Below are 27,862 nucleotides of genomic sequence, written 5' to 3'. Positions count from 1 at the left end.
TGCCCAAAGTTTTAATAAGATGACGCAGTTGGAGCATGTGATTATTGCTGTTTTTCTCACTTCCTTGCAAGCTGTGCGGTGTACTGGAGTTCAAAGAATTGCATAGTGATTTCTGGCAGCTTTTATGAGTCTTCCTGAATCTTCTAAGTGAACTGTGAAACAGCAAATTTTCTGAAGATGAGGGGTACAAGAGCAAAAGGAAACATACCAAAATGTATAAGGAGGTTTGATGCTCATGTTAAACTCATGATGGCACTGTATGCAGAAAAACTTAAAATCTGTGAGACTGAGAGGAAATAATCTAAGGGAGGCAAATGTGCAAAAATGGAAACAATCAAAACAAACTATTTTCTTCTAACTCAATGCAGAAGTCATTCAGCAGACTCAAAAGAGGAAGTCTACATGACCCAGAAAAAATAGTTCTAGACTTTATGTGTACTTAAACAGCATTTCTCATTTTTCAAAAACTGAGAGCTCAAAAAATAGCATGAACAGAAAACATTGCAGAGCAAGAATTCAAGGCCAGTAATGCTCGGTGTGTCCAAACAATGTGTCATAGTGATTTTTGCTTATGGCAACATGTACCTTCTGACTGAAAAACCTCACTGCATGTGAACAGCACATGACTGGACCACGTAACGAGCCAAGTGGATGATGCAGATTAGATGCCAATTTACTGTGGCATGTCGTCAAATTGCACCATTGAAGAAACAGTGGCAAAATCCACCATCACAGGACCAGGGGAATGGAAAATAGGAGTTACAGTACAGCTGGCAGTACTAGCAGGTAGTATGGAATTGTCATTGTATGTCATTTTGACTTGTAGAATAATGCCAAAGAAACAACTATTTACCAGAATTTTCTTAGGTGTCATATGTCAGCAAACTTAATGAAGGACTGGCTGAACATTTCTTGGAATAGGACACAACGTATGCTGTTCATTAAAAACATGCCTGTCCCAGATCCATTCAAACAGCATTTAACAGCAGCAATGAAAAACACAATTGAAGAAATGAATACTAGTCTTCAAGTCATACCACAAATGATGTCACAACTGCAGGTATTTGAGGTAAAACTGATTAAGTAGTTAAAAGACTCTTTGAACTTTTGATATTTTTTTTTCCCTCTCAAAATTACTCTTGGCAGGGGATCATGCTCTAAACCCTACAGGGAAAGTAAAGAAGCCCAGTTCAGGATTACTTCGTCATTGAATGAAGACAGCATGACATCAGAGAAATTAAGATATTGCAGTTAAGGGGGTTCACAAGTTCTGTACTTAAAATCCCATGGATAGAATTGAAGTGAGTACAAGCAGTGAAGACTCTAAAAGTGAGAAAGAAGTAGTACCATAAAGAGAGTAACAGTGGTGGAAATCATGAAGACATGTACAATGCTGAAAGAGAACAGTCATAAAGCATAAGAGAAAAAATTACCTTCTTTCAGACAAATACTTAGTGAAAAGTTTATATCCTAATTATATACTGAATACAAGTATGTAATAAACTTTTTGTGTATAAACATCTTTCTTTTTCTGTGAGATCATCTTTAATTCAAGATCATCTTCCTCCCCGGTTAGCACAGTGGCAGATATTTACTCTAGAAGGATCTGCAAAACATCTATATCACATTCACTACTCATCAAAGCAACCTTGTATAATACAGATCAACACAAAGAGCAGACCATGTCTACCTCCACCAAGAGAGCCAGGAGGGTAACTCCTGCCCTCAGCTGTTGGTTTCAATGAGCAATTCCCATTAATTGACACGAGAGGCTGGGGTTTGGGGCACTGAGGGAAGTACAAGTCTACCCTACAGAATCAGCTGTAGCAACCTCTGATGTTTTGGGGAAGACAGAAATCAAGCTGCTCAGGAGAGAGGAAACGGTTCTCCTGGCCCAAATCCTTTGGGGAAAAGAACTATTTACCTTTCTGCTGTCTTAAATTACCTTTCTGCTCAAAGAAACTAACTAGGAAAATGCAATACCTGTTCTGCATGAGGAAGCATAGGTGAGCAGGCACGTTCTTAGCAATGGGGACACAGAACAAGACAGACGTGCAGAGAACAAAAATGACTAAAAGCCCAACAGTTGGTAGATGAGAATGTGAGCCACAATGATGTATCATCTCTTTATGATAAAAAACACATTTCTTTATGTTCTCAGTGAAATTGTTACTATGTAGCACCTAAACATTTTTTAGCAGGCTTATAAATAATTTTACATCTCATTCTTCAAAGGTTAATTATTATTACTAATTTCTTGCAATTATAACTGGAGAAAAAAGCAATCTTTCAGAGAGTGTCATCAATACACTATTTAAATATATAATTAGGAAATAATGACCTTGGACGTGAGTTACAGTAAGTTGCAGTGGAAAGAGACCTTAGGCAAAAAACTAGGCTGTTAAACCTTTCTGTCATAAACAACTGATTTTCCTTTTCCTTCTGTTACAGCAGTGTGGCTTCCGCAAGCTTTGGAATACTAGCTTCTCAGATTTTATGATTAAAATTAAAATGCCTTCTATATAGATACACACAACTGTGCCATCCATCATTCTCATTATGTAAATTATTTTGCGACATGTGCCAAAGCAGAACAGATTGATATCTGGTACAGCCATGGTCGAAATACATGCTCAGTATATAGTATAGCTAGAATCTAAATATATGTTCATACAAATAATGATTAAAATATAAACAAAAAAGCTAATGCAGTGATTTCCTTTCAAAAACACATCACTATCTTTCCAGACTTTCTACCTTCTTTGTTTTCTGAGAGTAACTGATACGATCGGCTCAGCTCTGGTGTGTCATAGATGTTTGAGCTGAATAGTTATGAAAAATGTCCATTTAAATATTATAAGCTAAGGCAGGGCCAAAGTAACTGTATCACTTCATATTTCCTGGGGAGTTCACTTTAAGCATTTATCCTGAATTCAAGTAAAAGTTATTACAATATGTGATAATATAATATGTAATTAAATAACTGTACTATTAGAAGGAATACTGTTTGCCACTCCAAGCGTAATATTGAATGCAAATCAAAACCTGTATTGATCTTGTGTTCTAAAATCAAAACCTTCTTTCAACTGCAATGTCACTTACATGAGTACCTTGAAAAATTAAACATTAAAATATATATCTATATGTTATTAATGAACAAGCTAAATCCAAGTAAATTGAAGACATGGAACTCATCCTTGTTAAGTATTCAGTCAAAGATTTTTACAAAATATGAGCAGATTTGTAATTCAGACTCACTACTCATTCAAGACAGGGACTGCAATATTTTAGGAGAAGATGGATATGTTGAAAACATTGTGGCATAGTTGGACAGACAAAAGTATATAAGCAATTGCCAAAAAAACCAAAGTCTATCACTGTCAAACAGCAGATAATCCAATTTTTCACATACCAAAAACCTTTCAATTTTCCATCTCTCCATAAATTTTTATCTAGAGATAACACTGTTCTAGGGATTAGATTTGAGTACTGATAGTTCATCAGTAAACACAGAAAGCCAAAGAAACAGTGGTTCTTCTGTTGAACTGATAAGATTATTACTGAAATATCCTACTAATTTTAGCACAGGAGAACAACAGCTTCACAAGTTCTCAGACCTAAGCCACAACATTCTCTCCTGAGCAATCAAAGATATTTTGATATGATTTCAAGATGGAACCTCTAGAAAACTCATCTCAATTATAAAGGAGTGAGAGGCAACACGAACGCACAAAGAGTTTTCAAAGGTGGATCGACCGGCATAGATAATGATGGCTGAATGCCACAAAAAGGAATAAATCTTGCCCAGCCAGTTCAATTAGCCAAAAATCTGGACAGGCAACACAGACCGCTGCAAGAGCTCAGGGATTTAACAGTCACAACTGGGGCCTCCTTTTATGGCCTTACCAAATGCTACCGTGATTACAAAAATTCTAGTGCATCCCAGCTGATGATGTCTATACTACCTTTCTAAATACCCATTTTAAATCACTCTTCAGACCAGCTAGGCCCTGGTAAACATGCAGCTAATCAGCACAGAGTGCTGCTTTACCATCCACGTCCACCTCGGTTATGACATTTCCCTTTCCTACAGGGAGCTCCACAGTGCCAAATAATCATGTGCATCTGCAGTTGCTCTGCGGTACACGGGTTGTGTATGAAAGTAGAAGGTAGTATGTCACACGAGGGGAAGAGCAGACATGACTTCTGGAGAAAAGACACTCTGAAATGGTACGGCAAGAGCAGATAATTAAAGAGCAGCGCTACCAACCCAAGCCACTGCGGGCATTCAGCATCCCAGTGATATAGCCGGACAAGAGCCAACCAGCTAAAAAAAAAAAATCAAAAAAAGACAGACCCTAAAGTTCATCAGACCATCCTCCCAACTCTGTGTTCAACACAGTTCAGTCCTTGTACCCCTGGGCCTCTGCTTCTGCACCTGAGCCTGGTTAACACCCGACTTGCTGTCAGATTAATAACTAGATGCATATATCACTGACAAAAACTGTAGTAGCATCCTCTACTACTTGGGGTCTTCCAACCTCAATATATCTCACTGGAGTATCTTAGGCTGGCAAAGCAATAAATGCTGTTCTAACTGGACCCTACACATCTGCCAGTGTACTGGCATCAAATGATTCTGAAGCATTAATTATCTCTTCATCACAGGAGGCAAATAAAGCCACATGCATCTCTTCCTGATCTTTCTATTTGTAAATCACTCATTTCTGAGACGGTGCCACTGCTTCCTTACGTACTGCCATATGGAGAAAGGCACTGGTATTTCTTGTTCATGAGACACCTGCTGCACTCAACCTACTGCAGCAACCAAAGACATGGAATACGATCTGCTTTTAAAACCGAAAGACTGAAATATGTGCTGATTCAATGAAGACTACCTATAGCAAAACGAATCCATTCCTACCACCAAAGACTTTCCAGACCTCTTACCAGTGGTTTTTTTACATTTTTTTTGTAACCTAACCCCTCGCAGATATCTAGTTATTAGCCACCAAAACCATCCAGTGCTGCAAGATTTTAGAATGCGACGGAAGTTAACTAAATCACACATTTCAAATATGTACATTAAAAAAAAATCAGAGTTGAAAGCATTTCATTTAGGTTTATGTAATCTTTTGGAGGCATAATTTTTAAAAAAGAAAAAAAACCCCACACAAAAACCAAAAACCAAACCTAACAATTACCTACACTTTCATGGATGTACAACTCCAGGGTATTTTAGACACTTGATCCTAAATAAATACTGAAATGAAACATGTACAGAAAGACTATTACATGACCTTTTATAAAATTAAAATACAACTCTTCGGGAAATTCAATCCTTTTACACCCTAATTCATCACAACCCCCCCCCCCCCCAAAAAAAAGCTGCTCACAATAGAAAATGATGAAGGAATGTAATTTTGACCTCTCACAATCCATAACCAGGGGAATATTCTTCCCTGGGAACATCAGGATTGACAATAACAACTCCATAGCTTATATGATGAATTTTTGGTTACTTGATTCATAAAACAAACCAAGTAGTGTACATAGAACTACATGGGGTTTTAATTCTTCTGCTAGATTCAGATCCATCAGCAGCTTAGAACCATTCCGAATGATCACTGCAGAACTTCAAAGCATGGCCTAAAAAAACCCTACGAACGTTTTCTAAAGGAAGTCCTAAGCACTGCTATGCATGTTCACTCTCAACATAAAGATTGCTAGCAAGACCTGTCCTGTGAGAAAAAAGTTTGCATTTTTTCATACATGGAGAGTACTAAGCCTGAAGTGTTAGCCCTTAATTAGTATTTAAAGCTCAAAAAAAGAGATTTGAAAATCTGTGCTCTTCTGTAAGATGCTGTAGCACTACAAGTATAATCTATCAGGCTAGGTTGGATGGGTAATTTTAATTTACTTTTCATTTTAATAATGCTTTTAAGAGCCCTTCTCCCAAGCAGAAACAAACACAGATGTACAGATTGAGAAGTAGACAGTGCTTCCACTGAATTACACAGTCCTCTCAGTACAACTGTGGTTCTGTACTCCCCCAGAACTACACTCAAACCTACATGCTCAGTTTGCTGGGCTGAATCTTAAACATGGAATCATTTTGGTTGGAAAAGACAATTGAGATCGCGAAGTCCAACTGTTTACCAGCACTGCCAAGTCCATCACTAAATCACATCCTTAAGCACCACATCTACACATTTTTTAAACACCTCCAGGGATGGTGACTCCACCACATCCCTGGGAAGCCTGTTCTAATGCTTGACCACCCTTTCAGGGAATAAGTTTGTCCTAATATCCAATCTAAACCTCCCCTGGCACAACCTGAAGCTGTTCTGTCTTGTCCTGTCACTAGTTATCTGGGAGAAGAGACCTACCTCCACCAACTGACAGTCCCCTTTCAGGCAGCTGTAGAAGGCGGTAAGGTCCCCCCTGAGCCTCCTTGTCTCCAGACTAATCCACGCCAGTTAACTCAGCCACTCCTCCCAAGACTTGTTCTCCAGACCCTTCACCAGCTTTGTTGCCCTTCTCTGGACAAAATCCAATGCTTCTAGGTCCCTCTTGAAATAAGAGGCCCAAAACTGAACACAGTATCTTCCCGTCCTCTGAGCAGCTTGATAGCAGAACCTATAAAAGTAACAACAGAACTAGGCTATATGGGATTCATGCAGTGTCCTCAGATAAGGGGGAACAGGAAAACTTGAAGAGAGCCTTGGCCCTTTGGGTATATTCATACTGCAAATTTAACATGGGCTGCACCACGTCTTAGCTCTAAAGGCAGTCTAACGCACGCGTGCACACTGCTGTGTTCCTTTCGGGTTTGAATCCCCTGCATAATGTACTTTTCTCTAGCCAGCCAAACCAGCAGCAACCTGCCTGCTCCAGCAAGAGAGAGTCAGAAACTCCAGAAAGAGTACAGAAAGCACTTTAGTGAGCCTATGTACACCACCCAAGAGTAAGTTCTAGCGTGGGCTCATATTCTGCTCACACCACACTCCACTGATGCTTCCCAAGGCATCCAGGCTATCTCATTTGAAATGTATGTGAGTGGTAGCAACTATCTAAGGGAGCTCAGGCCATGCCAAAAACAGGGATGTGTCAGTAAGTAACAGTACAAGCTACAAAGTAGAGTGTTCAGGATACAGAATTACTTAATTAAAAGGTGGAAGACCAAGTCTTGATCCCATTAAAGAGAGCTGTCTAAGTGGCTACATAGGTTAGGGAACTGGCACTGATGAAGATTAAATCAGGAGGAGAAAAGATCTTTTTCCTAGACCAAAATGAAGCTGTAATACAAAATGGATTTGAGAACATTTCTCTTACTTGCTTGAAACTAACGTGGAATAATCACATTAGGAGGTTAGTGAACAACTTTATGCCTTCTCTCCTAACAGCATTTAACATGCTGTTCTATTACTACTGCCTTGCTTCTTTCAGTAAAATGACTTGTACAAATATATGCTTAGGACATAAAAGTGGCAGAGACTGAACTAAATGCCCTTAATTCAAAGCAGATAATTATTTTTGCAGGCAGGCACAAATCACTGTTCCCAGGTTCAGATTCACTAATACCACTGCAGAACTTACTAGATATAAGACAACTACGCAAGCTCTGCTGGAATCACTGATTTTTATTAACTGCCTATTCTACAGAAAGAAATGGAATAACTGATTTGAAAAATACTGAAAAAATGTTTTCTAAGAGATAACAGAGAAAGCAAGCAATACAGGATTTTATTAAAAATTACAGGATTTATATTTATTATAAGAAAAAATACAGGAAGAAGGGGTCACTTATTCCTTAGGGGGAAATTACAGAGGCCAATCCATAGCATGTACGGGATACTGGGATGGTAAGGATTCCTAATGTATTTGGCACATGGAAAAATTAAGATTCACTTATCTTTGCGTGTCAGAGAGGTCTGATAAGTCTCTTGTGCCCCTATTCTGGTACTCACTATAGTATCTGTGAATACACTTGGAAACTCTGAAATGTTGCTCCTTTGAAACCCCATGTTGCTCCTGGGATGGAAGGTTTCCTCTGGAGTCAGTCTGTTGACAGAAACCACTAACTGTCTTGGTAAATTAAACAGATAAAGATAGCTCCGATTTCTAAATGAGAAAACAGCAAACCTCGGAACAACCAAAATTAACAGTAGAAAAAATTGTCCATTACTTAAAAAAAAAAAAAAAAAAAAGCAGCCAAACACTGAACAAGATCCATGTCCCTCTAAGGGCACAGAAACACCTTTATAGGGACAAATGTGCAGCACTGTTTGAAAACTCTGAGCTGGCTTACAATGGACAGAAGCAACACTTATATTCGCAGATATTCCATATCCAATAAGGTTTTATTTTGGTTTGTTTTAAATTACTATTATTACAGACCACATACTGCAGTGGAGACACAGTATGTTTGTCCCTTGATAGGACAGACTTCACTCATGCGAAGGGACAGCTGAGGAGGCTCATGTACAGCAGCAGTGTGGGGGAAACACACAGAGAGGGACATGCGCATCTGGAGGCACACATTTGTGCATGGGCAAGCATGGAAAAAGTTCAGTTATACAAGGACAGAACCCTTCAGGACAGAAAATGTTCTCTCCTCCATGTCTGAGAGAAGAAGGACTCAAACAAGAAGCCTCAAGTCAAAATTACTGAAGAGAATTTGACACTGTCTTGAGCTAAGAAACAAATCGTACTCTACAGTGTTGCATTTCAATTGCACCCACATTCTCAGACACAGCTGTAGGAGAACGAGAGATATCTTAACAATCGGCATGTCTGAAGACTCCCGAAAATAAATTGGTCCTACTGAATTCTCAGCAGCACAGCTCCAGCTGGCAGGTGTCCACATACATAAAGCTATTCGTACTACTGGAGAGGGTAAGGGGTTAGCACGAGCTACCACAGACTGCAGTGCTTTGGGGCTGAGGGATACACATGCTCCAACAAAGCTCTTCTCCTCCCACAGAATTACAAAGAGGGCAAAAGTTCATTAAGACCTCACATGTAAATGGTAATACACCGCAACCTGTCACAGCCCTGTGGGCTCTGTCAGGCCCTAACTGACCTGACCAGCCTCAGCTGCTGTTTCCACCAGCCCCCCCTGGGCCAGGAACCCCAGTTAAGCTCAGACCTGTGCCCCCAATCCTGGCATGAGCTTAAATACCACAGCTACCTCCAGCCCGGGGCTTATCTCCAGCCTGGACCTCAGACCTGGGTTACATGCATCCTTCTCCACAGCCCTGTCTCCAGCTCATTTCCTTTTGATCCTGACTGGAGCCCCTGGATAGACCCTGCCCTGGTTGATCATTTGCCATGTCTGGGACTGCTGATGGGTCCCACCGCCAGTCCCCAGTTTGCCCACATTGCTCAGGCCCTGTGGCACAGGGTGTCCTGTTGTGTGGGCACCGACGACACCCTTGGGTCCCTTCTTGTCCTCCCTCATGGAGCAGCCTGGCTCATGCTGCTCCTGGACACTATCGATCAGGACCATCAGACAAATATGTTTCCAAAGAGGAAATCATTGTTTTAACAAAGTGTTTCTTATGATTTTAAGATCTTCTAGTCTGATCCAAATTCACCTCTCAGTAGAGCACTGTACCAAAAACCAACCTTAAAAGTTTTCTACAGTCTTTACACAGTGAAACAGCTCAGATCAAATGTGGGGCTGGTACTAAAAACTGCCATAGCCAGACTACTACAGCAAAGCTGGTAAAACGAACACAGTCAAGTCACAGTGAGTAACATGTCCTGAGTCTTGTTTTTAACTGATGTATTTTTTAATATATTTTCAGAAACTGCAGAGCACTGCTGCCTTTCTAAAGCGATGCTTTAATTTTCAAACCCAGAGCAGTAACCAGGAAAGTCACCTGCAATACACAGGTGGAGAGGCTGGGGAGGGAGAAGGGCAAGATAAGGACAGGAGGACACAGTACCCTGTATTGCAAGAGAGACAGGATTCCTTGAGCATGGGCTATAACACAGAATGGGACGTCAGCTAATTTAGACACCTTATACAACTGCCTTGTTTGTTTAAGGTTTTCAGAATACTCTGGTCTTATCAAGTCATATTTCACTTTAGTCTCTGTGAAATATATTTATTTATATGATTTCTAGTACTTTTCAGATTATCCTATGCTATAAAATACATATTCTATTGAACCGAGAACAGCAATAACTGCTGAGCAATGTAATTGGTGTTTGTAAAATATCAGGTTCTAAATAAAAGGTTTTCAAATAACATCTTAGGGAGGTGTTAACTGTCTGCAGTTTGATCAATCCGGGAAATAATTTTTTTAAAAACCTAGTATGAAAACATATATGTTCAAAATATTTTTTTTTGAAGGGTTGCTACTCTCATCAGCCACCTAATGCCAAGTGTACATACCCTACAGTACCCCTCTTGCACTAACCTCTGTAATTAGGCTAGCAATAATCTAGTATTAGAAACAGCAATACATTTTGCCATCTTAACTATACTACTAACCAAAACCCAAGTAAACAATACCATGGCTCAATTAGTTTACATCCTTGATAACGTTTACAACTAGGAAGATATTGTAACATTAGATTATGATGGATACTAAAAACCATCTCAAACCTGATACAACCAAATGTAAAAGAATGCTTTGCTTATTTTTAATCACGGAAAGGGTTTTGATCACATGGACACACCCAAGATGTCAACAGGAAAGACAACAGGGGGAAAAGTTTAGATCACTTAAAGTAACTACACCAGAAGAGCTCATATCCAAACTTCAGAAACAATCAATGCATGAAACTGCTGTTGAAAAAGGCATTATAGTTCAACAATATGACAAAATGTCACCCATATGTTTACCATAAGTCAGAGGAAGAAGAAGTAAGCACACTAAGCCCTGAACTGGTATTCTGACCTATATAGCACACTAGGTTTCACAGCAAATTAAAAGACAAGGAATTAAGAGAGAAAAGGGATGGTAGCAAAACTCTTATGAAACGTTTATGAAAGTGCTAGACTAAACTCAAAACAAAGAGAGCTAAAATTTTCCACATTTTCTTCTCTAGGTAGTAAGTTCACACCTATCTGTGATGCCTACAGCAATGCATTTTATATTTATCATCTGGGAAATCACTACATAAGTTGAAGATGGGAAAATCACAAGAGGGCTTGTGTGGGTTTTTGTTTGATATTTGTTTGGTAATGGGTTTTTTTGGTGTGTTGTGTTTCCCGCCCCCCCCTAAGGAAACCTTCCAAATGGGAGATGACCTCATGGAGTTGAGAAAAGGAAAGCATCAAGGGAAGAAAGACTGAAATAGGTTTCCTCAAAGCAGAAATACAGAACAGAAAAATGGTTGTAATCTTATAAAGAAATGGCCATTTAAAGATGCTTGATAGGCAGAGTGTAGCTTATACAAACAAAGAAGAGTCTGAAATACAAGCATGCTAATTCTTCACAAACATTTTAGAGGGACAAGAAGCAAATAACTATATCTGATTTAGCCATTAATACATCTGGGCTAAGAAGCAGGTGTTTACAGATCTTAATAGCGTTTACAGATCTTAATGAGTTACTAACAACATTCCAGAACTGCCTTCTTACAAATCAAAATAGCGGGGGGGTGGGGGTGGGGGGTGGAACAAACAAAAAAAGCCCTCTAAATGCTTTTTTCTTCTTTAATTTTATTAAGGCTTTTTCTTCTGATAAAGAGTTAGGTGAACTTACAAAGAGGACTGCATAACTGTATGCAGCCCTGGTGCAGCAGAAGTCTTGCACCCGAATAAGCAGGAATTTATTTTCCAGAAAGAATGCCATTTTAAATATTCTACTACTTGCAAGTGTTCATCCTGCCTCCTTCTGAGTAACTTCAGAGTAATACAGTAGGCCTGCAGAAAGAGATAAATTGAATTTCTCAGCAGTACTGAATGTTTTATAAGTTTGGATGATTCTTACCCCGTATTGATGGAAATTATTTCTATAAGTGGATTCTTCCTAATCTTTGGCAAATCCAGTCGCGCTCCCCCCAAACGTTTTCCATTATCCTTTTTCTGACCCAGCAGTCTCACAGAATGACCTTCAAATGAAGCACAAAACTGCAGTCAATACAAAGCACAAGTCCTATCACATTTGTTTTGATTTGCTCTTCTTCAGAATTAGTGTTTATACTTCAAAGATTGAAAATGAGAATGAGATGTAATAATGTATTTCCACCAGCTGGAGCATTTTAAGAGAGACACTGACAGTTAAAATAAACCATGTTAAAATGAATAAATTATTTCATCCAATTATCTTTTCATACTTGCATTTTCTAGTTTATTCAATTAAAATGATCTAAGGAGTTCCATTTCCAGATTTTCAAGCAAATATCAACATAGCAACATTTAAACAGTTGTCTGGCAGGATTAAAGTATTTTTCCCAAAAAAATTCATTCAAACCTGAATTAGTAGGCAATAAACAACTAAATATTTATTAGTTTATTATATGGAGAACCAATGCATTTCAAAGTTACCTGACTGTGTAAGTTTGAGGGAAAGTGCTATGAAACATGTCCTGAAAGCATTTTCATGGCTAAGCTAATACTCATCCCACACCAGGGAGACTGCAGGTCACAAAACTGCCTCACAACTTCTTTCCTGAAGCCAGTAACATTCAGAAAGAAAAATACAAATCTATCACCAACTACCTACCACAGTCATACCATATGAAGTCCTAAATTTAAAGGGCACAAAAAACAGGTTTAATTAATATTAAGAAACAAGACCTAACAGTGACAAATAAAAACAGTTAGATGTATATTATTGCCACAGGTAGTGTAAAATGTGCCTAAGTTATAAACCTAAGATTTGTATCATTTATTCCACAAACAGATAAGAGACAGCAAGGGAAAGCTAATGACAGATACCTGAAAAGAGGTGGAAAGTAACCACTACTTAGAGTGGAGGAAAGCGAGAAAGCATGTACCCATTGAAGTTGGAAAACTCTTTGATAAGTATATGAAGACACCGCTACAATCTGTCAAGTATTTCAAAAAAGAAAAAACTTACCCTAAAAAGGGAGAGGGTGAAAGGAAAGCATGAAACCATGAAATACTAGCTACATCCAGCACAGCAAAATAGGTAACCAATTCAGATCAGTTAAAAACGATGTTCAACCAAATCTCCTAAATCACACTACAACAGCTATTCACAAAACTAATTCATCCATCTTTTAAAGTCTTCCTCCACTACCTGTTTTGAGGAGTCATTAATTTTGTATAATGTAGCACTCATACTCTGAATTTACGTCTGTGATATGGCAACAACAACCCAGAAATAAACAACTACTTATAGCATACCTTCTTTCTCAGGTTTTTTAAAATACATAAAAATCCTCGGTCAAAAATATGATCTAATGAAAAAGTGAGGACTAGCCTGATATCATAACGGTTAATACTAAAAGGAGACATCATAACTTACAGGAATTAAAAGGCATTATTTTTGCAGTTGCATTTGACAAAAATTTCATTACATCCTGCTGTGAAGTTAGTAATATGGTACTTGTGCTATTAACAGTTGCTAAATTATTCACTTCTACCTTATCATGACAATAACAGCAATATCTTTGTCTTAAAATACAATCAGTTATTTTCCAATCTAATGCTTCATTAAGGAGTTGCAGGCATGGTGCCATTTCATTTACTTGTATAACAAAAGTGGCTGCATTATGGTAGGCATAAAAATTACACTAGAAGCAGAGAACATTCCTTTTTGTATCTCCTAATACTGTGGTTTATTTGGAATAAACCAGTTTATCCATTTTAAAATATTCAGTTGCATTACCATATTAAAACCGTATTTGGATTTACGGCTGAAAATATAGTGGAACAATTAATGGTATTTTTAAAACAAACAAGCTTAACAACCCAGCAACAAGCTGCCCAAAAATTTAAATTCATACATTCAGAACTGGAGTCAAACCACCATTCTGAAGTTAAAAAAACAAAACAAAACAAAACCAACAAACCACAAAAACAACCTCCCCCGCCCCCCCAGAAGTAAAATCTCAGAGTTCCGAACTGATGAAGATTGATCTCCTCTGAGGATGTACCCTTAGAACAAACTGCCGTGTGAAATACTGCTCTCTAATTAACATCTAGCTTGTGCTTTCCCTTTCTCGTACTGGGAGTATTAATCAAAAAGGCAAACTTTTTTACAGAACTTCTGGAAAAAAGAGTATCCTTTAGATCTGTCTAAAATTTGTCAAAGGACTGAAAAGTAGTAAGGAGGGAAGGAAATGGAAATAATGACAGACCTGTGCAGCAGGTACCACTTTATAATCCATGTTTTCTTAGGAAAATAGGAAAAAAAATAAACACTATAGTAGTCTAGAAAAATCTTTTAACTAAAAGTACTACTTCTATCTTCTTACAGATCTTTCTCTTTCAGATGCTAGGCAGGTTACTATATACATTAGGCAAAAAAAAAAAAAAATCACACAAAAAAGCCAACTTAGGACACTTGCATCTGGAAAAGAACTCAAAGGAGCAGGAGATCTAGCCTCTCTTACCTTCAGAGACTTGCTTTATTTAGGAAAGAAACCCCAGCTCTGCGACCACCTCCGACACGATCCGCTGAATCCCAACACGCACCCAACCCCACGGCCGAGCTCAGGAAAACCACGGTCTGGCGAGCAAACCTGGCAGCCCACTGTCACACAATCTATGGCCACAGTTTTTCCCACATTCCTACTGAAAGACACTAAAGGTCAAGATAATACAAGGCTCGCAAAACCTATCTGGTACCCATGAATAATACCCCTGTGCTTTTCATTCCAGACACCAGAGCATTAAAAAAAAAAAAAAAAAAAAAAGCAGTACTGGGAGATGAATTTTAGCAGAGTTTAATGCTTCCAGAAAGCAAGCAGCACATGCATATCCAACTACAGTGATTTGTGCTGAAGGCACACTTGATTTTTATGTTTTTTAACGTATTTTTGTAAATAAACCCCCCCACTCAGTTACAGTATTCATGACCTTAAATCCTTCTTCCCCTACTCCATACAAGGACTATTTTGTTTCATTTGAAGTAATCACTAAAGCATCTGTTTACAGCATTGCTGCTATTAATAAAAAATAACTTGATAAACACTGAATCATACTTTTTCACATGCTGTAGATCTTTTTTCCCCATATTTATTTCAAGAAAACTTTTTTTTTTTTGTCATTTTCAATAAGGAAAATGCTAAGCAACTTTTAAAAAAAAACTGTCTAACCAGCATTATTAAGCCCACACCAACATCAAGCACAACAGAAAAAGCAAGAATTTAATTCTCATTTATGACCTCATTTTAAAGCTACGAATGGGGCAAAATATTGCCATCAAGTTTTACTTCTAAAGCATTTTATCTGATTAAGTTACTTTCTCTCTGACTTCACAGTTAGATAACTAAGCAAAACAGGCATCCCAAACTCAAGTCTTTTTTTGTTTGGTTGGATTGTTTCTTTTTATTTTTTTAAGTTTGGTACAACATTTTTGAAAACTGAGTTAATCACAATTCCACTTCCATAATGATGAGTGCGCCATCTCAACTATCAAACAAAACCCACTCCTTTTTTGATGGCCCACCAGAAGATGCAAGATTTGAAAGACAGCTTCATGATACTCAGATCTAGTTGGTTATATTTGAGAGCCTAATAGGTCATATAAATCTCTTCTGCCATAAAGTTAACTTTTCTACTTCCACAAAGTCTACCAGCAGATAAAATTCTATTTTTTTTTTTAAAAAAAAAAAAGGTTAATTAGCAGTTTAGGTCATGCTTCAGAGCAGTTTTTCACTAATTAATAGATAAGTAATGCAGATTACCACACAACAATAGTACTAACCAAGTTCAGTGAGGACACTCATAGAGCAGAATCACCCACAGCAAGTATTAATGATATCAAGCTAGAAACAACCAAAAATGAATCACAGTTCTCCAATTTTCAGAGCTGACTGAAATTAAACTCATCTTTACATACAAGGCAGTAGATGGAATTCATATTACCTGGCATTGTTCACAGAGAGGATGAGGTTGGAATGAATTAATCAGGGTATCAAAACCTATTGTTCATCTAAAGAAGGGCTTTTAAACGTGTCAGTTTGATAAACCAGTGTGTGGAATGAAAATATTTTCAATGGGTTTATTTTCACTTGTTTAAAAGGGTACGTACAAAAAAGTAACATAATATTAATGGCACATACATGTACCTTTAATCGCAAATGTACATGCTTCAGGACTGTGACAGAGAATGCCTGATCCTGAAGTACAAATATATGAAGAGAACAGGTAACGCAATTTCTTTGCCATGAGATTATAACAACAATAAATGTGCTGTGAATCTCAGGCTATTGTCAGACCGCTGTGAGCTAGAGCCACAGAATCATGTTAACGATACTAGATCAAATAGATTCAAATTGGACTGGTATTTTGCTAGTTTGATACAAGGATAAGTGATGGGGAAGTGGCCTGGCCTAGTCAGCTTTAGCTAACAACTGCCTATCAGTGTTGCAAATATCTGTCAGGTATTAACAGACCTGCTGCATTTCAAGCAATAGTCAGCTTCACTCAGTCTGAGGCTTCCCTCAGTAGCTGCTGGGAAATAATATCTACTTTACTTGAAGGACAGAGGAGGCCATTCCCTGAGGGTCCTCCCCATTCCTGCACATCCCCTGGAGCTACACAGCGTGCCACTGAAACAATTCTGGGCCAGACATAGAGCAGCATCCCTCAGCTGTTAGCTTCCAAGGTCAGCACAGGTATCTTAAGCAGCTCAATAACATGAGTTTAAAGAAAATCCTCAAAGATGTAGGAAACCCCAGCCTTGGCAGGAACAATTTCTATTGTTTTCAGCTTGTTCTGTTACCCATTCTTTCCCTTTCCCAGTTACATCATTGTGCTTAGAGGTTGTTCACCATTTCCTGAAAGACACTTTTTCCCTCACAACAAGGCTCCCAAGGTACTGCCCTGTACTTCCCAGCTATCTCTCACCAACCTGCCTGATCTTCTCCAGAATCTTCAGGGAAAAGGATTAAGCACTATTTCATGTACTCTTGCACAGATTTCCTTCCACCATTATTTGCTTCTTAATGAATACAGACCTTCCTTTCCTTAAGGCTAACACTGGAAAAAATGGCACATGGGAGCAGTGTAGCTAAGGAAGGCAAAGCGATATGAAGGAAAAACAAGGTAGTAAACTTCTCTAAAGAGAATCAAAAGGAAGAAGTGTAAAGCAGAACCAAAAGCTGTGTCAAAGACTGAAAGGAGCATCAAGGTAAATATAAAAGGTGAGAAGAATTAGAAAACTCAAATAAAAAAAATAAAAAAAACCTGAAAGTAAACAAAAATCTTGACTAAGAACATTCTAAAGAGAAAAGAGAACCTGAAAAGTTCAAATAAAAATACATGTAAAGGCAGAAGAGGCAAATCAGGAGCTATTACTAAAGTTTAATACTGCATTTATTTTCAGTTATGTTCTTCTAACGCTGTAACTACTGGGTAAAAGCAACTGTCTAAACAAGCTATTTTGGATCTTCTGGCAGGACTAACAATAAAAATAGCATCTGAAATATAAGGCTGCAACACAAGTTGCCCAACATCTCCACAGCTAACCTCGACCGTCACGTGTATTTGAGCCCAAATTTCTTCACTTTGGAAGTCCTTTAAATCCAGACTCAGTGATCCAGCAGAGGACAGGCAGGCCGGGAGCCCAAGCCCAGGTCTACCTCTGATGGAAGCAGCCCATGTGGAGCAAGGGCAGAGCCTGAGCTCCTCTCCATCTTCTCTGCCTGGCCTGCAGCACAAACAAGCTGTCCCACAGCAGACATGACTGATTACAAAGGAATCCCCAAGCTCCCCAGAGCAATCACATCCTGCCAGACACACACAAGTGCAGAAACAAGGGCAGCAATCGGCTCAGGGCTTTGCTGTGTGACTGCTCCCACCCAAAGCAGCCCCAGCTGGCCAGCAGCACATTAGCTACATACTCAAGGCATCCCTGAGCATCATCTGTGGGATTTCCAGGCCCAAGCAAATAGAGGGAGCAAAGAAAAGCCAAACCCGACTGAAACATACATGCCCTGCTCCTGACCAAGCAACTAATAGAAATTATTCCTCCTCTAGATCGGTGAAGGTGAGGATGTTGTGTAACAGTCAAACTCCTTCAACTGGTGTAGGCAGGAAATGGGTCCGTTACAAGCCAGGGAATAATTCAGACTAATGCTGTCAGAACTACTGATCTTTCCCTGTGTGTCACAGGAAAAAGCATGCCCTGGGCCAGGCCACCAGTCCCATCAGGTTGCTGACAGCAGGTGGTATGTTTGAACCCCGTCTCTGCAACTCAGAACTCCCATAAAATGGTTCCCTTCCATCCTATACCAACTCAAAAAAACTCCAGAGAAACGTGCAGGTATTACTAAGCATACAGCACATATGTTACTACCTTGAAATATACACATCTACTAAGCCTTGAAGACCTAGCAGACTCCAAAAGAAGACGATGACTCCAAAAATATGAGCATCACCCAGGTGAAGACAGGGCCTTTTAAAAATTTGTTTTATGTAATTTCAAAACCAAGATCTTAAATATAATGAGGCAGTTCACAAACTTCAGAAAAAAGCACTGCAGGTGTCCCAGACTGCTAAAATTCATACATCACTTTCTCTCCACTAAACATACAATACCTCTTTATTCTTGGTATTTCTGCAATGCACCATTCAATCATACCAGTATCTGTAAGCACTAAAACAGTTCAGCGCAACAACAGAAAAGAAAGTAACTGTTAACAAGGAATTAGTGTTCATAAAAAAATAAGAGTTAAATTAAGAAGTATTCAAGAACATTTTTGCCATATCCACAGTACTTCCCTGTCTCACAACAAAAGCACTTCAAATGCCCTATTAAGGCTTGCTTCTTTTTTTTTTTGTCTTTTTTTTTTTTTTAGGATTCAATAGCTTCACCCTACTTATTTTGAGATCATGTGATGTTATTGTCTTTCTGAAAAAGTGACTAAATGTTAAAGCTGTTGTGAACTCAAAACACTGGCTACGATTCCACAGCCCAGAAGGACAATATTAAGAATCAACTCCAGGAAGAGCCTCCCTGACCCTCTGCCCTCACCTCTCTGAAGAAATGCATTTGATTAGGATAGAAGATGCTGCTCAAAGCCTCAGGAGATTTTGGATAGAAAGTTTAAACGAGAAGAAATTTTGATTCAGATGAAACAGGCTGTGTTCTGAGGAATGGAAATGCTGAAGGGTGGATTGTCAGAGCCAGCTGCAGCACTGCAAGTAACTTGCCTAATGTCTTGGGGTGTGCAGGTTGAACAGAACAAATTTAGCCTCAGAGTGAGATGCTGAGCTGAATCTATCGCTGTATGCAAAAGCAAGCTTTTACTTTCATCTCTACTCCTCTGCCATCTATTTCTACTCCTCCTATGGATAACTGGTTTTGAACAAGGTACTCTTTGCATTTATCAGCCACAAGGATTCTCTAACAGAGCTAAACCCAGCTGAGTCTAATTGATGTGAATAGGACAGAAAAACGGGGATGCTGTAAGATGGTCATTCATTGAAGGTGTGGAAAAGAGCACATACGGATATGGAAGAAAATGCATCTGTTCTGTGCACACCACAGGCTCATTTAATAACGAGCAATCACAATTCTGCTACTAATATTTTCAGTGTTCCCCCCCCTTGCTTGTTTTCCTCCTCTGCTGCACTATTTATCTCCCACTCTGTTTCTGTGAACTACTGACAAAATAAAAGTGTCATAACAATGAGAGTCATAACAGGGATAGTCAGTCCTAACAGTTTTCTAACCCAAATTAATGAAATAACTACACTGCAAGAAATAATCACAAAACCCTCCTAAAATCCTGGGTTGTCTCATACACCTGATAGTCAAAAAAAGCATTTGAACAGGCACAGCAAAAAAGGTAATAAGCTTTGGTGTAAGACCAGAAACCAGCTGATGGCAATGGAAATCTCTTGTCCCAGCAGATAAGATTTTACGTCAAGCCACACTGTTACCGATGATTTAAAAAAGCAATTAAAATCTGTCTTTGCAGAAGCAGTTTCTCCACAATTACTGTATATTCCTCAGTGTGCTCTACTGTCTTCTTTAAATGGCAGTCTACAAAGCTAAGCTCCCAGAATCGATAATGGCACAGAAAATGGCATGACTGTTTTGAACTCACTCTTTCAGTACGTCACCCTTTTCCTAAGCAATCAGAAACAGGCGAGGGAAATGCAAGCCCGTGCTCTCGCTGAAGCGTTCAGCTGAACGGCAGCCCCTTCAATGCAAAACCATAAGGTGAGATACCTTCAGGTCAGCTCCTTCGCAAGTCAGTGCTTGTTGTCCAAGTAGTTGTCAGATTAACAGAAGAAAAAAATAATGCTACTTGTTTCAGTCATTACACTCTTTCCACATAGATGACAACGAATATAGATAATTACTTTTGTTTAAGCAGGAACAGCTCCAAAATTTCCAATTGATGGACAGAAGAAAAGGGCAGGGGGTGATCCTTACCACACTATGCTGTTAACCTCAGCGGTTAATACATGCAAATGGGTGACGCCAAATCTTTTAACCACAGTAGTTTCGCCAAGTTAGGGACAAGCTGTAGGCCTGTCTATTGCCTATTGAAAACCTAACCTCACCCACACACACACGCACGTTTTTTAGCGTGTCAAATACAGCTAGCCCCTTAGCCCCTTGCATGATTTTTGCCAGTAGTACCTTTGTTTCAATAATCTCAGTTTAAAAGGCAATTCTGCTACCTAGAGATACCATTACGGACGCAGCACTGTTGGTGCCTGTGGCAAGGTGGCCTCCGTGAGGAGAGCGAGGAGAGGCCAGGGCTGCCCCATGGCAGGGCACCGTCGAGCACCGCAGCCACCCGCGCTGTAAAAAAGGGCCCCCTGCCTGGCAGTGAGGAAAAAAGGGTGAGAAGCAGCCCTGCGAGCACCAGGGTGGAAGGGGAGGAGGTGCAGAAGAGCTGGCGGTGCAGAAGGCGGCAGCAAGGCCGTCCCCCGCAGCCCGCCGAGGGCAGGCAGATGGCCGCCGGGCAAGCTGCAGCCCGGGCTCCGCGCAGGAGCAGGGTTTCTGGCAGCAAGCGCAGGCAGCCCGTGGGGAACCAGGCTGGAGCAGGGGAACAGCGCGTGGAGGAAGGAGGAGTTGCTCCCCATCCTCCTGCACCACTCGGGGAGGAGGCAGAGGAGCCTGGGGCGAAGGAGTGAAGTCTGGGAGGAAGGGGGAGCTGGGGGAAGGCAGTTCAGTTTTCTCTTTGTTTCTCACCATCTTATTCTATTTTTAATAGGCAATAAATCAAATTAATTTTCCTCAAGTTGAGTCTGTTTTGCCCGTGACAGTAACTGGTAAGTGATCTCCCTGTCCTCCTCGTCACCCATTAACTATTCTATCTTATTTTCTCCTCCAGCTCACTGAGGAGGGGCAGCAAGAGAATGGCTGGGTGGGGGGGTGGCAGCCAGCCAGGCTCAGCCCACCACACACTGCAATAAATAAAAACAATCCATCCAAAACTTTCCCCCTCCTTTCCATGCCATTTCAAGAGGACATAGAAACAGAAACGGAGACTCCATGAGGCCACTATCCTCCCTCTGACCCTCCTTGAGCTGCACTTTGGCACAGACAGTTTCCTGACCGGGAGCCAAAGGATACTTTTCCTCAGAAAGCAACTCCTGACTCCTCTAATTTTTATTCTTCATTTGGTTTGTCATCAGCTTCTTAAGGCTACTCTTCCCACAATCACAGAAATTGAAGAGTACTTTATGTACAGTTATCGGCAGATCATAGGGAAATCAGCATGCTGGCATTCATATACATACATATATACATACACACTCTAAAGTAGGCAATCCAGTATAAATTCCACACTTCAGCCTATATACAATATAGGTACCATTTATCTGCTCCTTTTCACACAGACTGACACTGCCCCTATCAGCAATCCATAATTACTAATCACACTAGGACAATTTAAACAGTTTAGTAAATATTGGTTAATGTTTAAGCTGGGAATAAATAGATGGGCAACTTCACCAGACAGGTCAACGTGACTGAAATCAAGAAAGGTTATGTGAAGTATAAAAGGCTCAGCCCTGAAGTAATTTCCTTTGGTTGTTTTTTATAATCAAGTCTAATGACCCATTGTGAAACTATGTTTTGTGAAAGTGTTGTACAGACACAATATGGACTAAACTCAATTCAGCCTCTGCCCCCCATCTCCCTGACGCCTAAGCTAAACGCAGACTATACACAAAGACTCTGGTTCCCCACCACTCACCCCCCCAGAGCTTTAGTAGCGTGAGATTTGAGAGATAGCATGTCTAGAAAGGGGGGAAAGATCCCTGAAAACCTGAATTCAGAATCAAGAAAAGAACTTCTGCATTAAGCAGTTAACATCTCTCCTTTAAGTTACAATTATCTTGCCTACTGTAAACTGTTTACATTCAAGTCTATATACACGCTCTATGGGTTTTTTAAAGATGGCTTTTGAAGTGGTCCATAAAATGCTGACTTGAGCAACCACCATAAAGCCATTCTGTCATTCCCATCAAAGACAAATCTTTATCTTATTGGGGCATGCCATAGAGACCGATCAGCCCAAACAGCTTTTAAATTCTGTACAGGAGTTTTACTTAATGATGGCACGTACATCAGTTATAATGCTGTTTTCTCCTAGCTCACAGACACTGCAACACCTCAGCAATGCTCTCCTAACAATGTGCATCATTGTAACACATTACTGGGAAACTAAGCACATGAGTGGAAATGTGCCCCAAAGATGTAAAAACTGCTGTAAGCCAGGCTTTTGGGTAACAGGCAGATGAAGCAAGGTTTAGTAAACTGTTAAATCAGACCCTTCCATGATGAAACTGTTTGTGTGTATCGGGAAGACTGACACATTCTGGCTACGTGATTGTGGTTGTCACTTTGAGAAACCTCATTCTGAGGCTGAGATCAAATTAACTTGTCTAGCTCCTAGCAGGCAGTCTAGAGGTTTCAGATTATAAATGACAGTATCATAGTAAAAGTACCTGAAGATGCCTCTAGTTAAAATACATCTTGGGACACAGTATAAATATTAATCAGATATGACATGCATACAAATATTGCACATATTAAAGATCACTTCTGGAAATGACATTTTAACTGATAATTTACCTGATAATGGAGGTGGTGGAATCACCGTCCCTAGAGGTGTTTAAAAACCATGTAGATGCGGTGTTTAGGAACAGGATTTAGCAGTGGGCTTGGCAGTCCTGGGTTAATGGTTGGACTTTGTGATTTCAATGGTCTTTTCCAACTTAAACGATTCTATGATAATTAGGAAATTTCAAAATTCTGTAAGACCCATGATGAAAGTCAAGGTGATATAAAAATGAGAAATCACGGGGTCCTTTAAAAATTCTCTTTGGGCTGTTAGTGCAATAATAAACATAAACATCCTTCTCTTCCACTTAATGATGAAGAAGGATAAAAGGATAAAGTCACATTAAAACCGTTCATGAGAATTATCTCAACGGAGAGTGGGGAACTGGCAATTACGTTGTTTTCAGACGGATGACGTACAGTCCACCATAAAGATATACTTCTTAAATCCCTCTAGAATCAGCAGAATGGCACTATTCTGAAGAGGGTTTCCTGACAGAGCCCTTAAGCCTGAGAAATAAAGCTACAAGAAACCCCTTCATATTTCATAGAAAGAGTTCTAAATAATTCCAAAGAAATAGTATTCTTTGGGAGTACAGTAGGCTTTCAACCAAATCCAACAGGGGAGCCATTTTCTTGGAAAACTGGAAAGACTATTAGGAAAAAAAAACAAAGTGAGGGAGAAGCTTTTTACAAAGTTTGCCTTTTTGTAAACTGTGCACTACAAAATCCAAGCATCCAAGAAAAATTTAAGGTACCCCTTAAGAAAGGGGAACCCATGGAAAGCTAGACTTTTAGACTTAGAATTGGCAACTTGGACAACCACCCGGATTTTCTGTCCAGATTCCAGGTCAACTCTGTTAGTTTGACCAATCTACAGAGACAGGAACCCTGTAGACAGCAGATGGTATGCAGTTTAAACTTACTCGATTTAAATATTCAGTGGAAACATTTTTAAAAACTTTCAATATACAGTATTTTTTAAACTTTCAATATATAGATAGCTACACTACAAGAGCATACCATCTATGCAACCTTTTGATTTTCTTTAAAAAAAAAAAACCACAACAACAACAAAAAACAAACGAGGTGAAGAAAGTTGTGTCATACAACTATGACCAATATCCAACTTAAAACTTACTAACATAAGCTTGTTTTGAATTCAGAATTGGTATTTCACCTCCTGTCCCACCCCATCTCTGTCTCCTGAACCCATTTGTGGCTTCAGAAACTACTGAAGAAATCTACTTCAGTTCTACTACTGATGTAGACTTAAGAAGAGAGAGGGCTACATTTCATTTGGTTTTACATACACGAATTTAAGCTTCTACCATGCATCTATTTGACAGTATAAAACGTTCTTATTTATTCTTAGAATAAAGTATTCTTACTATGTTATCTACAGTGTTTCACTTCACTTAGATAACAGAAGTTCATGGTTAGACTCTCATAAAACACAGCGAAAAAGGGCTTCACGTTCTTCTCCATTAGCGGAAAATGACTTCCAACTATATAAATGAATGCATGATCTTTAAACAATTTTAAATGAAAGAAATATAAGTAAAAACTCCTATTTTTATGGTCGGCTTTTCCAAAAGCAAGTCATTATCATATGCTATGACCCCTGTCAATTTGTTAATCCTCCTTCCAATTGAAATTCTATTTTCACAGAAGGGTTATGGTTGGCAGGGACCTCTGGAGGCCATGTAGTTCAAACCCCTTGCTCAAGCAGAGCCACCTAGAGCCAGATACCCAGGACCATGTCCAGACAGTTTTTCAATACAGCCAGGGATCAAGACTCTACCACCTCTCTGGGCAACCTGTGCCAGTGCTCAGTCACTGTCACAGTGAAAAAATGTTTCCTGATGTTCAAAAGAAATCTCCTGTGTCTCAGTTTGTGCCCACTGCCTCTGGTCCTGTCACTGGGCACCACTGAGAAGAGCCTGGCTCTGTCCTCTTGACACCCTCCCTTCGGGTATTTAGATAAATTGATGTGAATTCCCCCTGAGCCTTCTCTTCTCAAGGCTGAACAGCCCCAGCTCTCTCAGGCTCTCCTACAAGGAGAGATGTTCCAGTCTTGATCTCTTAACCACCTTTGTGGCCCTTTGATGGACTCTCTCCAGCATGCCCATGTCTCTCTTGCACTGGGGAGCCATTTTTGTTCATTTTTTTCCAATAAAACTTTAGAAATCCTGTGTTCCATTACCTTTTGAGAAACTCCTGAAGGAATGTACAGGCACTATGTACAGAATTCATCAGCCTACTCACTCCTTTTTATCCAAATCACTTCTAGTAAGCTAGAAAGGAACCAAAATCTTCCCCCGCGTTCATGTTTTTTTACAGTTTAAATATTCCTTAACATGCTTATGAACATTATTTTCCAGAATTGTATCAATATGTAATACGTAATCTTAAAATTAATTCAATGAAAAGCATGATTTTAACCACTGCTACTAGATTGTCTTCTTTCTAGATATAACATTCAGTCACAATAACCTGAGTAACTATGTTTTTGAAAAAAGCAGCGATGTCTTGAGTCACTATAAATATTACAAAGCACATATCTGTAAAAGGGAGGGCATGCTGACCCAGGTCATTATCTTACTCCCTTAAGAATACATAAAATTCAGAAAACCAGATTGGGATCTGAAATACTGTGCTGTTGTAAGAGTCATGAAGCATCCCCATTTTCAGCAGATTGTCATAACCACCCTGATGCCTCTGTGAAAACAGTTTGGCTTATTTAATAACAAATATGAATACACTGAATATATCTCTTGTTCGTTTATATGGTACAGCAGGTACCCCCCAAAAATACCAGATGCCATAAGGTAAGGACAAACTGAAAAGTTTTGGTTGGGAGTACATAAAAGTACAGGTTTCATTTTTTAAAGCATTCAAAGCAACATGAAATCTTAAGGCCTTCAAACCATAAACTCTAGAAGCCTTGCATCCCATTAAACATTTTTTTGACAAGCTTCTTATTTCTTTCAAAATTTTGCACTGTTTCTACATTTTCATGCTGTACTTCAAAAACATCATACTCTTACAAGCAACCTCTTGTGGACTAGACACTTGTTTATATTGAAAGTACAGGCGATTAAACTAAACCTTGTAATTTAAAGCTTCATGGAACAGTAATTTTTATGGCCTGATAAGTAATGGAGACAAACTTAGGTAACCCAGAAAGACCCAGACAAATATATTTATTTAATAGCAAATGTTTACTAGCCAGGCTACAGAAACAATACTGTCTTTTCCCCCCTTCACTGCAAAGTACTGAGTGTACACACACATGAACAGAGCCAGAGAGAACAAGGAACACAGTTACAAAAGAGCATTAAACCAGCAGATAATTTATCTGTCCTGCTGAGGAAAGCTCAGGGAAGTGAGCCAAAACATCTGAAAAGAAGAAAACACGAGAGGACTAAACATAGGAAAGTAGGAGATATAGTGCTGAATTAGGATACCGCAGACCCTTTCATACTCTACACCCACCTACACTGCTGCAACTTAAACGGTTTCTTGAAGTCTCCCCTGGATCATTTATTCATGAATCCAACAGGCCACTAAGCTCCTGCCAGAAAAAATCTCTGAAATCACCACTTACACCAAGCATACACAGCAAAGTATAGCACTGCCCAAACATTTAGCTTGAGAGTAAAGCAAGCGTTAGGCTGATGAAGAACACAAGAGCAGCACCTCTGCTAGCTGATGCTTACGTCTTTCAGACTAACTGCAATTATTTCAAGCGTGATGCTTACCTTTAATAGTTTCCTCCACAACTTCTACTACACGATCTATCTGCTGAACCTAAAAAAAGTCAGAAGGTCAATATCTAAGTAGTCAACAAGTGGACATACTTTATATAAACTCTTCTTACAAAAGTGTGTTCTTCTGGATTAAGGGGGACTAAAGAATTTGGGGCTTTGTTTTTAGAGGTTTTTTCTGTGTATCTTGGTTCATCTGCCAAAAGTAACTTTAAAACTTCCCACCTAAATTAGTTTTATTATATATAAAGATATATAAAAATAAATAAAATTTAAAATCATTTTTTTAAATGAGACAAATTTTGTCCTTAAAAATAGAAAGTTTCTGTAAGTTTGCAAAAGTTGGCAAAAACCACCAAATGGCTAGAAAAAAGGGATGCTCTAAAAGCGTTCAGGCTTTAACTGCAGTTCATGGTGTGTGAAAGGCAGTGGGCACCCCGGCAGTCAGCACCTGGGTGGCTCCAACAGCCCCTCAGCCTAAAAATGCATCTCCCCAGCCTCAGCACCAAAATAGTAGACAGTAGAGAACATAACAAGCTGAGGATATTGTGAGGGCAGATTATAGGGGAGAAAATTAAGGCATTATTACAGGGGAAAGACACTGGAATATGCGAAGAAATTAAAAACACTGTGGTCAAGTTTAAGGGAACAAGACATCCTGGGCTTACTGCAGGCAGCATTCGGAAATGGAAATAAAAGCCCCAATGCTTTTTACAAGACACAATAATATTTAATGACCATGACAATGCTTCTCCAGCAAAGACAATTAATTTATTTTTTAGTGTTACACTTAGCCAAATTGACCCATAACATGATAAATACTTGAATTCTTTCTTATGAGATACATTATTTTTTTATTTAAAGTTAATGGTCAATATACTACAGATTTTGCTGTATTAAGTA

General features: G+C 39.3%; 1 protein-coding gene across 1 annotated transcript in view; it reads right to left on the bottom strand.

Annotated features, from left to right (window-relative positions):
- CDKAL1 (CDK5 regulatory subunit associated protein 1 like 1) overlaps positions 1-27,862 on the bottom strand; it is a 426,979-nt gene that overhangs the window by 254,383 nt on the left and 144,734 nt on the right. The window contains exons 7-8 of the mRNA XM_055800231.1: positions 26,954-27,002; positions 11,952-12,072 (exon numbers count right to left, since the gene is read on the bottom strand). Of these exons, the coding sequence (XP_055656206.1) occupies positions 11,952-12,072; positions 26,954-27,002 (170 nt within the window). The remainder of the gene's footprint in view (positions 1-11,951; positions 12,073-26,953; positions 27,003-27,862) is intronic.

Source organism: Falco peregrinus, chromosome 3 (assembly GCF_023634155.1).
Source record: "Falco peregrinus isolate bFalPer1 chromosome 3, bFalPer1.pri, whole genome shotgun sequence".
In the NCBI taxonomy this organism is placed as follows: domain Eukaryota; kingdom Metazoa; phylum Chordata; class Aves; order Falconiformes; family Falconidae; genus Falco; species Falco peregrinus.
Note: the sequence above shows the minus strand (reverse complement) of the source record. Positions and strands in the feature narration are given on the sequence as shown.